This window comes from Dunckerocampus dactyliophorus, chromosome 14, assembly GCF_027744805.1.
Source record: "Dunckerocampus dactyliophorus isolate RoL2022-P2 chromosome 14, RoL_Ddac_1.1, whole genome shotgun sequence".
Lineage (NCBI taxonomy): Eukaryota > Metazoa > Chordata > Actinopteri > Syngnathiformes > Syngnathidae > Dunckerocampus > Dunckerocampus dactyliophorus.
Window position 1 is genome coordinate 6,286,730 of NC_072832.1, and position 15,898 is coordinate 6,302,627.

At 41.8% G+C, this 15,898-nt stretch overlaps 1 protein-coding gene across 11 annotated transcripts in view; it reads right to left on the reverse strand.

Moving 5' to 3' along the window:
- Window positions 1-15,898, reverse strand: part of wdpcp (WD repeat containing planar cell polarity effector) — an 82,957-nt gene that overhangs the window by 37,368 nt on the left and 29,691 nt on the right. For 10 of the 11 annotated variants that reach the window (XM_054798285.1, XM_054798279.1, XM_054798282.1 and 7 more), the window contains exons 11-16: window positions 13,759-13,895; window positions 10,705-10,896; window positions 4,624-5,227; window positions 2,460-2,648; window positions 2,135-2,258; window positions 1,206-1,269 (exon numbers count right to left, since the gene is read on the reverse strand). In XM_054798285.1, the coding sequence (XP_054654260.1) occupies window positions 1,206-1,269; window positions 2,135-2,258; window positions 2,460-2,648; window positions 4,624-5,227; window positions 10,705-10,896; window positions 13,759-13,895 (1,310 nt within the window). The remainder of the gene's footprint in view (window positions 1-1,205; window positions 1,270-2,134; window positions 2,259-2,459; window positions 2,649-4,623; window positions 5,228-10,704; window positions 10,897-13,758; window positions 13,896-15,898) is intronic. The other variant, XM_054798290.1, reaches the window with a different exon arrangement.

Genomic DNA, 15,898 nt, shown 5'->3' on the forward strand with positions numbered 1-15,898 from the left:
GATGATACTTCTGCACTTAGCTCTGGAGAGAGCACACAAAAACTAATAAAAAGTCACAGATGAAATTACTATATTAAAAAGATGGTTTGAAAAAAAACTGATTATCCCTTAACATAAGTAAAACTAAAATAATGTTATTTGGTAATAGCAGAAAGGACAATTATGAACAAATACAAAAAGACAGCCTAGACATTGACAGTTAGGATGATTCACAACTACGATTATAGAGAACACACAAACCCTTTATTCCTAAAATCACAATTATTAAAATTTGCTGATCTGGCAAACCTTCAAACAGCTAAAATTATGCATAAAGCAAACACAATAACCTGCTACCCAAAACATAACACAATTCTTCTCAACGAGAGAGGAGAAAAATGACCTTAGGGAAAAATTAAACATTTACACGCGGACAACTCTAAAAACCTTCAGCATATCAGTATGTGGTATCAAAATAATGGAATGACCCGAGTAAAGAGCTCAAACAATGCACTAAAATGATCCATTTCGAGGAAAAAAGTAAAAGCGGTTGATGTTTACAAAGTACAAGGAAGAAGAATCCTAAACCACAGTGTACATACAAAGCAATGTCTAACCACCCTTGCACTTACTTAGTCTTCATTTCTTAGGACTACTTGAAGTATTACATTGTCTGTACTCACTCATCATCGAACTATGTTTCTGACAACTATTAATTTTTTCATTACTTATTATATATTTATTATGAATGTTATATAATTTATCTGTATTGATTTACAAAACTTAACTCCTATTGTCACACATTATTATACTGCCTTATCATTTTCTTATGTTATTTCAGAATTGGTCAAGGGGTACATGTTGAACACAGGAAGTGAATTCAATAAGCTTTGCTTCTTCCTACTCTTTTTTGTGGAATTGTGAATTGTACGACGTGATTACCATTACTTTTCACTTTCCTGGAGACATAATGAAGGGAAAACTTAAAAGAAGAAAGGTGACATATTCTTCCGCCACACACAGGTAACTAGTTGTGTTTTCCTTTTTGTATAGTATTATAATTTATGGGTTTGTGTCATAACCACAGAACGTCGTAACACGCAACGGCATAAGGCAAGTACCACCTGGAATTGCATTCCTTAATCTGCCTGTGCTTCACTTACCTGTCAACACAATTTTTTGGACAGTTACATAAAAATTGTAGACTATTACTAAATATTACTCACCATAAAAAGATCTTTGGCTTGTAAATCTATGGACAGGAGGAAGGCCTTCTCGAAGCGTTCATATCTGCACACAAAATGGTAAAAGTGAGATAGTATACAAATAGTAAGCAGGAAGAAAAAAGCTAAAGTTGTTCTTTCAGTCTAGAGCCTGCTACGGAGCAAACAAACATGATGAGATGGTTTGGGGGTGGGATGGGGGGTGGTCTTCCTATTTTGATGTTGATTGAGAGAGAAAGAATGCAGGTAGGTGATAAGAGAGGAGAAAAGGAGGGATGCCAAACAGTGGTGGAGACGTTAGTGGCCGAGTGCGTGAACAACAGCGTCTATTTCAGTCAATCGGATGTTTCAAAAGGTTCTCCTGACAGATGTGAGCATGAAACGGGTGCACGGACGGTACCTTTGGAGTGAGAATGATTGAAATATGCATCATGAGCAGGACAAGCAGAGTTAAATCGAGAGTCTTTTTATGAGAGGTATTTTTTTGGATGGCACTTCTGTATCATGTTGTCTTGCAATACTTCAGAAGGTCAGTTTCTGTCATAATTTAAATCTTAAACACTTTCAAGCTACACTTTTAAGACCTTCTAACACCTTACAGTTGTGGTGGATGACACTGGTTTCTAAATACATTTTATTCAATATGTACAATTTTTCTGCATCACGTTAGTAAGGATAGTATGAGGCACTAAACATCAAGAATCATCTATTTAGTAGAAAGTGCAATTACATAAAAAGAAGATAAAAAGTAAACAGTTTTAAGAACATGTTTCATCTACAGGGGTATGCAGCCAAGATTTATTTTATTTTACAGTTAGACATGTAACATTTTCAGTCACAAAAGTTATCCAGCGTTTTCAAATGTTAAAAATGCAACCCTAAAAATGAAAGCATTTTTGCATTGCAATGGAGGACCATGCAAGTTGTGTTACCTGAGAAGGTGGTGAAAAAAGCGACGTGCGTATCGGCTGATTGGCTCCTTGTAGTCCAACATAACGTTACCAGGCAGGGGCGTAGACGGGGCATAAAAAACTCCTAACGTGGCTTCCAGCTGTGCTGCATGCAAAAGTAAAAAATATAGAAACAGTATTTAAAAATCTATGTCTAGTAAATAGTATGCCATGTAAAAAGTCAAATTAATTAAGGTACATTATACTGCATGTTTTATAAGTATAATTGTAAGTGACAAATAACAATAAGAAGACTTACTACATTAAAATAATGTAAAAACAATGAACTAATTGATTAGTAACCCACCTTCGGTCTGTGCATCCAGCGGGAGCCTCAGCAGGTGGTTAGTGATGGAGCTCAGGCCTCGGAAGCACTCGTCTCCCATGATGCTCCAGTCCATGGCCTCCAGGATGCTGAGGGCCTCTCGGACCTGACCACAATGCAGCCGCTGCTGGAGAAGCTCACCTGGGCCCATTTGGCCCCCAGTCAGAGCCCCTGAAACATTAAGATTCAAGTTTAGTACATGGAAATGTGAATAAACAACACGCAACATACACAACAAAAAAGTTGCAATTATTTTTTCTCAAAATGTATATAGAATTTACTGGTTTTAATAGAGTATTTTTTCCAAAGTATATTCATAATGACCTTTTTCCTAAATTAAAATGCATGAATTGTGCAAGTTTCCATAACTGAAGGTAACTACAACTTTAAAAACAATAAAGAATTAAAAAAAATACTTTTAAAAAAATCAACAAAGTTTTTGTGTGTGAGAGCAGATTAGAAAGCTGCTGAATAATGTAATGTAATGTAATGTCTAGTATGTGGCAGTGGCAGTGTGTGTGTTTGTGTGTGTGTCAGTGTGTTCAAACAAACAGTTCTGATGGTAAGGCTGATCATGGTCCATTGTGACCCAAATGACAACAATGGGAGGACTTTTTGCCAGCTAGTTTGAGGGAAACCTGTGTAATTTCATTCATGAAATTACCATGTAACATGTTTTACAGGTAGGGCTGCTATTACCAAGCATAAAATGTGCAAACAATAAAAGGTCATAGTGGTGGACTGTGCAAGTAATCAGCACCAGCAGAACTGGACATGACTTTCAAATTAATGAAGGAAGTGTGTGTATATCATTTGCGTATGCTTGTGTGTGTGATGGGGCAATTAAAATGACAAGCTAGCAATTAGCAAAGCCCAAATCCCCTACAGAGTGTGCTAATGTGTGTAAATACATCTGCTGCACTGTGTGTGTGTGTGTGTGTGTGTGTGTGTGTGTATACAGGGGCCCTCTAACTGAGAACAAATCATTGTCAATTCTTTCCCAAAACAGTCCTAAAATCCAATTTGATTATTCAATTTAATTTTTCTGGTGTTTATACTATATTGGGAAAAAAACGCTGACTCCACTTAATATTTGCGTCAAATGATTCCATGCCATCGCAACAAAAATATGAAGTGAGGCACAAAAAGAGGGTTTGGTTGTCAAGAACACATTCAAGTCTATTGGAGTGATTAGCACCACTGAACACTGGAGTTATATAACTAGAGGTCACTCAACTCCCATTTGGAGACAAAAATGGTATTTTCCCTGCTCTTCTTTCATAGAATGGAGCTGCATGGTGCAGACCCAGTTTTGGCCAACGTGTGTGCCCAGATGAGATATCTCAGTGCAGGCAGGGGGTGCGGGGCTGCCTCTTATGGAATTAAAAAAAGAGAGAGAGAGAGGGAGAAGTTGGAGTTTGGCCAAGTCTTTCTTCGCTCTGTCATGTAGCGAGACTTGTGAAAAGAGTCAACACAGAAAAGGAGTGCGAGCAAACAAACAAATGAGTTTGGGGGGGGTTGTATACATACGTGTGTGTGTGCAAGCCAAGCAATAGAAGAATAAACGTGTGTGTCTGTTTGTGGGGAAGGAGGGGGCAGGGGAATTATCATGGAGAAAAAGACGTGCAGGAGCTTCCTTCATCAAAACCTTGGCACACGATCAGAGGAGGGGGATGCCATTGTTAGAAGACACTCTCCCCCTTTCCTCATGCATGCAGACAACACACGCCATCTTCTACCTACCTCGCCCGAAACACCCCCACACCGCCCCCAGTTCCCAACTTGAGCAGCGCATAGCAAGGAGGCACAGTGGCTTCGTCTTTCCAAAGTCACAAAGAGTGTGTTGTGTTGTCTGTGTATACTGTACGTGTGGATACGCTACGGAACATTTTTGATTGGCAAACTTTATCTGGGGCACCCGAGGGAGTGCGCAGCCACCACCAACAGTTTATCGGAAAACTGCATCCCAGAGAATGTACCTGCAGGGAGGGGGCGCTTTTGCCCCAGGACGATTATTGAATGACCTCTGAGAGAGAGACTCCTGCTCACCTTGGCGCCCACCGTGAAATGAACATCCCTTGGCAGTGTTACAGTCAGAGCCACAACAGCGAGAATAGGGAATAAAAAAGGAATATATTTTACACACCCAGTCGGAATCCTAAGGATGCTAATGGTCCTCCATGAAAGGCCAGCATGAGCGTATCGGCCCTCTCATCGCCACCTTCTGGACCTGTTGCCCACTGTAGTCTCTGCAGGCCCCCAGGGCAGCGTAGATGTTGGGCCAGTTGCAGCGTAGACATCGGAGCCACCTCTTCTGCCACCAGTGCCATGCTGAGGGGTGCCAGGCCCACATCAAAGCACATCAGCTCGCCCTGTGCTGCCCCCGCCATGGCCATGGCTCCAGCAGGATGCCAGGCAAGGAGGGTGGGCGGCACAAGACAGGAGGCCAAAAGTGAGACACCCCGTCGCTGGTCGTAGAGGACCAGGGAGGCGTCACTAAGACCGAGGAGGAGTGCGCTTTCATTGGGGTGACGTGAGCAGGATATGGGATGGGAAGGTAGCGGGATACGAGTGACAGACAGGCGGTGCAGTCGTCCTCTCTGACATTCAAACACAGAGGATTTAGCCCAGGATCCCTCCTTGGATGCTTGGGGTCCAGCAGGTGCCTCTACCGTCAGCAGGTGGTAGGGCTGAAGCTGACTAAAGCTGCAGTCTAGGAGGTCACCTTCTGTCTGGGAAGAGCTGAGGACCTGAAGAAAGAGAGGATCAACCCCATCAGATGCAAAACAATGAAACAGACAGTTTTGCAAAACATTACAAACGTATGCTGATTACAAGGTACAGTAAAACACATTATAGAACACACAGGAAAACAATGCAGTACTTTATACCTAACTCTTCTACTAGGAACCATCCTAATGTTATTGTAATGTAATGTAATGTCATGTCATTAGATGTGTAACAGATGTGCTTACTACAGGGGTGTCCAAAGTGCAGCCTGCAGCTTAATTTTCATCGGCCCGTGGCATATTCTAAAAATACAAATAAACAAGAAAACTAATTTTTTTTTCATTTTTTTAAATGAAAAAAAGTAATATAACGAGAAAAGGTTGAAACGTTGATACTAGTAATAACAATATGCTTTGTTACCTATAAACGAAAAACTGAGATGCAGCCTGTTTTGTATATAACTTGTTAGCATATATATGTTGGATTTGCCTTTTTAGAAAATGAAAAACATCAAAATGGCTCCGCCTCCTTTCTGTTGACTCTGGTACATCAGTACCTCGCCGCAAGTATTACTTATACTACTTGATTAGAAGTGTAAAGTGAAACTAGTGTACAAGGCTCATGTTTACCACATACAGTACAGTTTATAACTTATATCATATCTACATTAGATTAGCCTTTTTAGAAAATAAAAAAATATTAAAACTCCCCCCCCCATCCTTTCATTTTTCAGAATGCAGCCCTCAGTGGACACCCCTTACTCAGTATTTTGACCTGTATTTTGATCATTCAAAAACCCTTATAAATATAGAGTATTTAAGACTCTGTTTTGTATGTAATACACACCAAAAATGATGTAGATAACTAGAAATGCATGCTTGTAAAAAACAACAATGTATCCTGAACCATCCTCCAATGGTTTATGATATAGTATGTGTCAGAAAAAAATTAACTTAATCACAAAGGTACCTTTTTTTGAGCAATCAAGTACTGTTACAAACACAACAAACTTGAGCATGATACAAATAAAACTGTAAGAGGCACTTTGAGCTACTAGAACATCGAGCTTCGAGATCAGGAGCCAATGATGAAGCGTAGATGGATTAACGAGGTGACTTCACACTCCCTTGTTTTTCATGTGTTATTATTGATGTTAAACCATCCAGTGGGCCACCCTTCTCTGTATACCCCAAGTCCTGACATGCACTGAGCCCCGCTTTCCAGACATCTGAAATAAACACACACAGCGCCCAGCGCCCACCCCCCGGGGAGCAGCAGGAGCATGCTCTGAGGGATTATTGGGAGCAGAAAAAAAACTTTTCAGGAGGACAGTCATCCTGCCGTAGACCATGTGCAGGCAAAATGAACTCCCTTCCTCCCCTCTAATTCGCTTTTTGGCAATGAGTGCCAAAAAAAACGGGCAGCTTTGTGGAAGGAGAGCAAGGCAAGCAGGCGATCCTTCTTTCTGTCTACATGGCGAAAGGAAATGGGCTCATTTAGCCAAAGCTGCCACGGTCAATGCGAGGCTCTGATAGAGGCTTTGCTGCTGTGAAATCCCTCCTGAAAAGCTGCGTTAGTGACTGCACACTTCCGTACACACTGTCAAGCCAGCAATGCTCCAGGTTCCAGGTGGGTGTTTTTATCAAGAGCCCCACCTGTACCTACACCCCCCAGCTGGTTATGATCCAGGTGCAACTGATTCTGATTTCTGGATTTAGGAGACAGTTGTCAAATTGTATGTTGTTCTATCCTTCTCATATTGAGGAAGGCTTCTTTCCGACCACGTTGGCTCCCTGTTTGACTACCACTGGACGCCCAGCCACTGCCTGCTCAGGGAGAAGATGTTCGACCTTGAGTTGAACTGAAGCGCTTATCATTCGCTTTCTTGATTGACAGTCTGGTGTTTATGAGCAAAGTGGCAGATGAGGTCTTTATCCCCAGAGGATGTTGGCCTCTATTCTCTGCCAGGGTCCTCTGCTCTAAGTTACACTATGTGCTGTGGGTTCTGTTATGGTAAAGAAATTATGCTTAACAAGTTACATTAAGGAACATCACATGTTTACACTTGCACAGTTCAACATGTCTGAAAAGGAGTAGGAAGAAGCAGAGCTTATTGAACTTTGAGAGCTGGAAAACAAGGTCAAGAGCATCTGTGAGTACCAAAGTGAGAGGAAGTGCAAGCCAGACAAACAGAAGAGAAAGTGGGAATTCAGCAAGACAGGATGCGAGTGAAATGTGTGAGAGAGGGTGAAAGGCAAAGAGGAAGTAGGTGTAGCGAGAGAAAAAGAGAGATGCAAAGACAGCAGGGAAACAGAGGCAGGCAGACAGACAGCGAGGCCCCTGCTAAGTAGCTTTCTCTTGGTTATTGGTTTCAGTGACTGGTCAAAACTATCCTCCCCTATTCTCTCTCTTTCTCTCTCTTTCTCCCTCTCTCTCTCTCTCTCTCTGTCTCTCTCTCTCTCTCTCTCTCTCGCTGGCACATTTTTTTCCCCTCCGTGGCGTGAAAGATAAAGCGGACGGGCCCAACTGTGTGGCTGGCCCTTGTTCACAGCAGTGGCCTTTTGAAGCCAATTTTCCAGCTCACGGAGCAGAGAAAGACGGGGAAGAGACGACTGGAGAGATGGAGGGACTCCGAGGAGAGTCGAAGGATGATGGGATGGGTGGGGAAGGTGGCGTGTGTGTGTGTGGGGAGGTTGGGAGGTTCAGGAGGGGCGGGGAATGAGAACGGGAAGTTTTAGGTGAATTAGGGTTAGCAGTTGAAGCAGTGATGTGAATCACAGCAGGATTACCTGCCAAAATATTCTGCACACCTTAAATATCATAATTGCTGCCACTGAACATAATTGGCGAGACATTGGGAATAAAGCCAAAACTGCAGAAGCAGTGTTTCTCATGAGATTTTTAGTCTAAAAAGCAGTGAAGCTTGAGGGCAAATTCTGCACTTGACATTCACCACCAAAGCATGTTATGCTTTAAAATACATTTCTAGTGCTTTCTACCGCCTGAACTCTCTGCATAATGCAGCTTTACGTATATAGACATTTACATTTTATGCTTTCAATACACAGTGTTTTATGCAATTAAGCGGTGATTAAAATACCTGGACCCTTCCTCCTTCCAATCTGTTGAAACGAATGGTTTCCATTTAATAAGGTGGACAATCTTTTGAGAGTGTTTCTTGCTTTACCAGCTACAAAACGCCGAGCAGCGCAGTGCCTAAGTAAATAGTAATTAAAAGAGGAAAATACAGATCAAACAAGTGCGGAAAAACTGTTTGGTGACAGATAACAGGATCGTCATGCGCAGCGGGGAGGGAATAAAATACATACACACCCACACACAAGCAAGAAAACATTCACGCGGTGTTTACATTTCATTAAGAATAATAAATACCAGCAAATGTGTGTGTGTGTGTGTATGTGTGTGTGTGTGTGTGTGTGTGTGTGTGTGTGTGTGTGTATGTATGTGTGTGCGTGCGGGTGCATGTGTGTGTTGGAGATGTTAAGAAGCATGAAGTATTAAAAATGTTAACAGGCTGCGTAATAACACACTGTATATGTGTGTGTGTTTTTTTTAAAAAATATTTTCGACCGTGCACCCCCTCAGCATGCCATGGCTCCACTTATCAGTATCGTGTGTGTGTTTTTTGGAGGGGGGCATATGAATTAAGACCACATAGGGGAAGAAATCAGACTTTACAAATACCGAGAGACTGGCTAGAAAATTGGCTTAGTGTGGCAGATAGCGAGGTGAACAAAAGGAACATACACATGAGCTTGAAGTGATTGAAGTAGCTGGCGTCTCGCAATGCGGCGCCCGCCGTTTGATTCCCGCCACGGCTCTCACGTAAACTGCTCGCTTAATTTCACACTGCGCATCTGAACGATGACAACAAACGCTTTCATTAGAGCACGATGCAGCTCTGAAGAGAACGCCATGGGTGTAGGTGTGGAGGGGGGTTAGGTGGTGGGGGTGGGTGCAGCGTGAGAGAAAATACACTAGGTGAAGGAGTGTGATAAACGATAAACGTGCAGAAGGTTCTAAAAACAAGAAGCGGATAAAGCACAACATCTGCTTTGATTATTTCAATATTCATGTCCCCCCCGTGAATTTGTTGATTGGTAACGCTCATCATTCCTCCCTCTTGCAAACTGCCTGCATGAGGTGAATATTTTGCATATGCTTAGCAAGGTACATGACGGGCGGTGCGGAGTTAAGCTCCTGATCGGTAATTTGGGATCTTTCATGTGTTTTTCGGCGTGAGGCCAATTGGCTCACGGGAAGGGGGTCTTGCCAGAGGCCAGGAGGATGTGCTTGTGAGGAACGCGCGCGTAAATGCGAGTTCTCGGCTGCGTACGCATGTGGGCGTTCTTCACACCGCGCCGCCAGCTTGCCTCCTGCAGATACAACATGGTGAAGTGCGGAGGTGCATCCAGAAAGGTGCCACCCTATAGGTGACTAACACGCCATACACAATCCCGTCCCCCACAACCACGGGTCTGCACGCCAAACAGCACTGCTGCTTGTGGGTTTTAAGTGTATGTTTTAAGCATACAAATAAGAGCACGAACGGCATTGAAAGGACAACATATTTATTTTGTTATGTAAACATATTTCTTCCAGACTGCACAATTGAATGCATATCATTCATTCACTGTTGATGAATGCAGTTGCAGTTACATTGCAAGCCTTAAGACCCTATTTCGATATAGCATGCATACTCTTCAGTAATCCTTAGCCGATATGCGAGCATATTTACTAACAATACGCATGCGTATACACAAGCACAAAAACACATGTAAACAACTACAAACGATACAGAATTGAGAACTCTTTCTGTTAGATTTTTTTTTTTTTTTAAATGGCAAGTTTTGTGTTCTCATGCCCAAGTGCCAATTCCCAATGTTGAATCATTCCATTGAAACCCACCACTTTTGTACTGTACACCACCAACTCGAATGCAATCACTCCTCAACAGCTCGATTTGGGTTGCACAAATGCACGTGCACAGGGGATGTGTGAGCGCGCATGTGTGTGTGTGTCTTCAGGTTGAGATCAGGCTGACAAAACCGAGAAACATGCAAACACATGCATGCGTGCAGCGTAGCCAACTGTATTGCAATTACTCCTCCACTGTTACATTTTACCAACCTACACGATAGACGTAATCAAAATAATCCAACGTAATCAAAATAAACACGTCATTTAATTAATGAGATCGGTCCTCAGCACGTAACACAGAAAGCAGATGATAAATTGTAGACACGACCTGCATGCTGTCATGTAAATAAGATAAAGAGAAAGCTATTTACCACATTACTGAACCAAATTTCATCTGAGACCAGCCTCTCGAGTGACTAATTTCAAAACTTGCACAGTTAACCGAATTACATCATAATTACTAAACCTCTGTTTTCTTTACTCCATTTTTTGGACGAAAAGTACAGTGGAAGCAGGGAGAGTGCATCCAGAGAATGAGTGTGTTGTGACTGGCTACCTGGAGACCCTCCGAGGGCGAGCAGCTCAACAGGACCAGATTGTTCCTGTGCACGTTTGCAGGGGCCCAGGGCAACTGCTCCTCATCTTGCTCGCTACACCTCCACCAGCACAGCGCCACGTCCTGTAAGCGGTTGAGAGCCACACCTTGGTGGGGGCCATGTGCCCACCCTGATAGTTCCACACATTTCACCTGAGTAAGGAAAGAAACATGAGGACAAGGTGCTGAGAGATAAAACAGGGCAGACAGTAACAAAGTAACCAAGTATTTAACATCAGTGCTATTTGTATTCACACACCTGGGGCATTTGAAACAACTGCTAACATCTCCTTGTAGTCCGTTTCTCATCCTCCTTACTTTCATGTCTCAGGTTATTTTTCATCTTCCATTATTAATGTATGTGTGTGTGTGTCTGTTGTTCTGCTGGGATTATTTTAGCAATGTGCATATTTTGTGGGAAGGTCCGCCACGCTCTACAGTCGCACAGTAATGAGCTCTCTTGGTATTTTTGGGAGAGGGATGCATGCTCTCTCACACACGCACTTAGACACAAACAGGTGTACCTATTGTAACCGACTGTCAGAAAAGCATGACCACAATCATCAACCGTCACAAGATCCTCTTGAGAACCAAGGCAAAAAAGTATCTTTCAATAAAAATTTTTGTGATTTCCTGGCTGAAACTACAACTCACGATTTACAATTTTATTTAAAAAATATATATTTTTATTTTGATCTCTGTTTCATGGTTGACTATGGCTATTATTAGCCAAAAAATATTGGAAGTTATTTGTAGCATTGGTGGGGCATTCTTGCCTCCTCCTGGATCACCACTTTTCCCTTTAGCGCCCTTTCTTGTCTTCACATATCGGCCTCTTAAATTTGTCCCAACTTTTTTTTTGTACTGCCTCCTCGTCTCTTCCAAGACGGGCAGCAATTTCTCTCCAATAATTGATGACAATCTGTTGATCGCAGTGATTTCTATGAGCCGAATCATAAAGATGTCTGTATTTTCAAATCTCCGCCGCCAGGTGCTCTTGCTTGTCTGCCATGTTTTTCCACACGGGACGGTCCGCGTAGTTAGAAAATTTCGTAGGTGTGAGGTACGGAAAATTTGGGCCGCGTGGACACCGCGCTGAGGGGCGTGTTTGCAAAAGTGACGTAATTTGGCTGCGCCGAGCCATGCGAACCTCACGGATGCGTCAAGCATAAACCAAGCTTTAAAGTGACTATTGGGCTGTTATTTAATGTCTACAGGGCTCTAATAATGTTAAAACCCGTATTTACAAAGTCATACAGGTTTTCTATGCTCCAACTATGAAAATATTCACTTTATTACTATTGAAACCTACTTCGCAAAAATGCACTTATCGCGGTCGGCTCTGGAACCAATTAACAGTGATAAACAAGGGACGATTGTACACCAAAAACACATGTCTACTACAAAGGACACAAATGAATAGGATGCTTCCCAGGAGGATACAGAGGGATGAATGAAAATGATGGAGGGAAGGGTATAAAGTGCTGGCCAAAAAAGCTGAATGGTGGATCACTGACAACTGAAATGGGTGGGGGGGGAGCCCACAGTGTTAATAACGCGCTATATATCTAGCCCCTGCATGCCCTCTCATCTCTTCCTAGATAAATATATTTTTATATTTTGTTGCGTTTGCTGGTCAGCAATAATCAGAAACCACTTTTCTGTGGGCCGGATTAGCTGAGCCTCCCCTTGTAGCCCCCCCATTCCCTCTCCAGCTTAGCCCACTGGACCAGGGCAGGCGATGCATGTATCTACGTTTACTGTGAGGTGGGGGGAAGGGTAGTTAATGTGCACACTTATGTTGCAAGCGCTGTTCAAGGTGGCTGCTGCTTTAAAAAAAAAAAAAAAAAACAACAACCCTGAGATGCAGACACACCTGGACACACAAAAGGGTGTGGCAGTGATGTGATGATGTCGGTCACCATCTGGCATTGTAACACCAAAGATGGACAAAAGTACATTAGTATCATCAGCAGTGAGTCTCCAGTGTCCTTCCTTAATGAAAGACAATTTCATTCTCATGAAATTTTATTCTAATTTCATCTATTTTGTGTAATTGGCCATTGGGATGGGCGATATGGCCAAAAATTCATATAGCATATTGCGTACGTTGCAGCCTCTTGTTATAACGATATATATCATGTTATATTCTTTAGCATATAAATTATAATATAACCATTTCAAAACATTACAAGTTACAAAGGCTGAGGGTTTCTCATATAAGGCCCGAAACATCACATGACCCCGGTTACCTCACTAAAAATGCATCCCGGATGTACCACAGGGTGTATTTTAGCACTTCTACTTCAGATACTGCTATGTTGATGTGCTGCTTTCTTAAACTTTCCCCTTGAATTTGGTATTAAATGTATATGCAGACTTAAATCGTAGTACTTGCTGAGTGGACCAAAAGTGACGCAAAAATTCAAATATGGTACGTTCATGGACCATCGAACAATTAAACAAAATATTAACATGCAAAAAATGGGGGATTTCTAACTGTTTATTATTCTTTGAATAATACATTTACATGCATTTACATAAAATTCGATGTAGTTATTACAAATTTATTTTTTAAGTGTATTTTTTTTAATCATTGCAACTTAAATTTTCCTGCGGCCCCGTTTTGGCCCTGCCAACGGACCAGTAACAGGCTGGGGCACAGTGTTTAGGGACCCCTGGTTTAAGTGACATCCGTCAGTACTGATTCTGAATGCCCTGGGCAGATTATTTTGTCATGAGCACACATAGAAGCTGAAATCTGGTTGGAAAAAATATATATAACACACACATACTGTACATGTACTGGAATCAGTGCAGCCAAGAGACACCCCATGAAATAAAGATAATAGACTGTTGGGAATACATCAATACAATTTTATGCAACAAATACTAGAATTTAAGTTGTAAATGTAGGTCAGTGCTTCTGCAGTGTTTAGGCCAGCATAGAAGGCTTTGCTGGCCCTGACGGCACACCACTGGTACGTGCATGAGTGCCTGTGTGTTTCACTGTACCTTGATTTCAGAGGCTGAGAGTTTGTCTGTGTCCCTGCCAGCCTCCTGGGAGTCCTGGTTCTTTTTGCTGAGGAAAACAGCTGCCACTTGGCTCTGCTTTAGGAAGGACAGCAGAATCAGCCGGTCGCTCAGCACCGCTGCCAAAGGAACATGGACACGTTTCTCATTAAATGTAAAGAAGGGATGCTTGAGGCTATGATGCAAAGATGCCAACAACATATAGATGTACGCACAATATGGACAAAAGCGTTGGGATGAGGTATTTCCACTGACAAGAAGTGACAAGTGAGTAAAACGTGGTAGTGTTCTCCTTCCTTGCAGCTATGACAGCTTCTCTATGTCTGGGTTAGACTTTCTACAAGATTTTTGAGTGTGACTGCAGGACTTTTTGTCCATTTGTGAGGTCAGAGGTTACTGACTTTGTATTTGAGAGACGGCCTTCTGGCTTTGCTACAAGTTCTTCCACAGCAAACCCATCCAAGCATGCCTTTTTGGACCTTGGTTTGTGCACTGGGGACAGAAAAGGGCATTCCCACAACTGTTGCCAAGCATACAATTGTCCAAAATGCAGTGACATGCGGTCAGAGGAGGCAGGTGATGCAGAGCAAAAACAAATAACATAAAATAAATATTACTGTTTCCATTGAGCTGTTATAAATGTATTTTCTGTATTATATCAATCATTTTAAACATTTTCTTCAGAAAAAAAAATGCCAAATTTGCATATTTCCTGAGTGCCACTCACTGAGTGCACCGAGTTGGCTGTCATGTTTCTGTTTGTCAGCATGTCGCCAGTAATATAATGTTGCAAAACAATTTTATTGTTCACCATGACTTTCTATAGCATGTGTAATGACTTTAATATTGTCTGACATCATTATTCTTGCTAATCAGACAATAACATACATAACATACATTTGAACATCGCTCCTTCACTCTATTGTGTTTTTTTTTTATTAAATTAGCAAAACATGACCGCTGTTTTGTGGTTGACTATGACCTATTATTAGTCAATAAAATATTGAAAGACAAGTTATATGTAGTATTCTGGTCACTAGGGGTCAGTAATGTTACCCTGATCAGACATGATATTAGACAAGATTACCTTCACACTGCATGGAGTCAGCCACGGCAAGTCCGACATGACATAGTGAAAAAAAAGTTCTTCTCCCATTCCGTGTGGAAGTGGTAAGTTTTTGGCTTGTTACTTTGTCCTTCAAAAATAAATATATTGGAGGCTAACCGGGTAGCATGCTATGCTAAAAGCGGCGGCCGTCTCTTGCATCCCTGCAGTGATCCCTTAGCCTGTGCATTACAGTTGAGCAATATGTTGAAAACAAAGAATAATAGGAGTGTAAAGGAGACTATGGGCTGTTTTTCCATGTCTACGAGGCTCTAATAATGGTAAAAATCATTTTTAGAAAAAGTCATCAACAGGTTTTCTATGCTCTAACTACGAAAATATTTCATTTACTAATATTGAATCCTACTTCACAAAAATTCACTTATCACAGTCACGTCTGGAATCAATTAACCGCAATAAACCAGGGATGACTGTACAGAGCAGGGGTCACCAACGTTTTTCCTTGTGAGAGCTACTTTTACAAAATGAAAATGGCCAAGAGCTACTCATTTTTGTAACATTTATTTTCAGAGCTTATTTTAAACCCAAACAAAGTGAATATGCTTGTTTTACCAGAACAATAACAAAATGCTGGTGTCCACAACTCACATTTTGTATTTCAGAATGCATTTCTTTCTACTGTTCTTTCATTATTAACTGAAAACCTGAATGAAAAGTAGGCTTGCGGGCACCTCATGTGGTCGTGGGGGGCTACCTGGTGCCCGCAGGCACCACGTTGGTGACACCTGGTACAGACAAATATCATACGCGAAGGCGGCTGCAGTATGATCTTCATTCTTAAGGGGTAGAGGCTTGCTTTGCTTTTTTTTTTTTTTTTTTTTACAGCAGCAGCACCAGCTGGAGAGCAGCAAGTTAAATGCATTAAATATATTTTATGCTCTGCTGAATGAATGAATTAATGAATATGACTGCCAAGATGGAGGATTATATATCCAAACTCAACAGAAGGTTATCAGACTTTTACAACACAGTATATAAAGTAAAATGTCTTGCTAA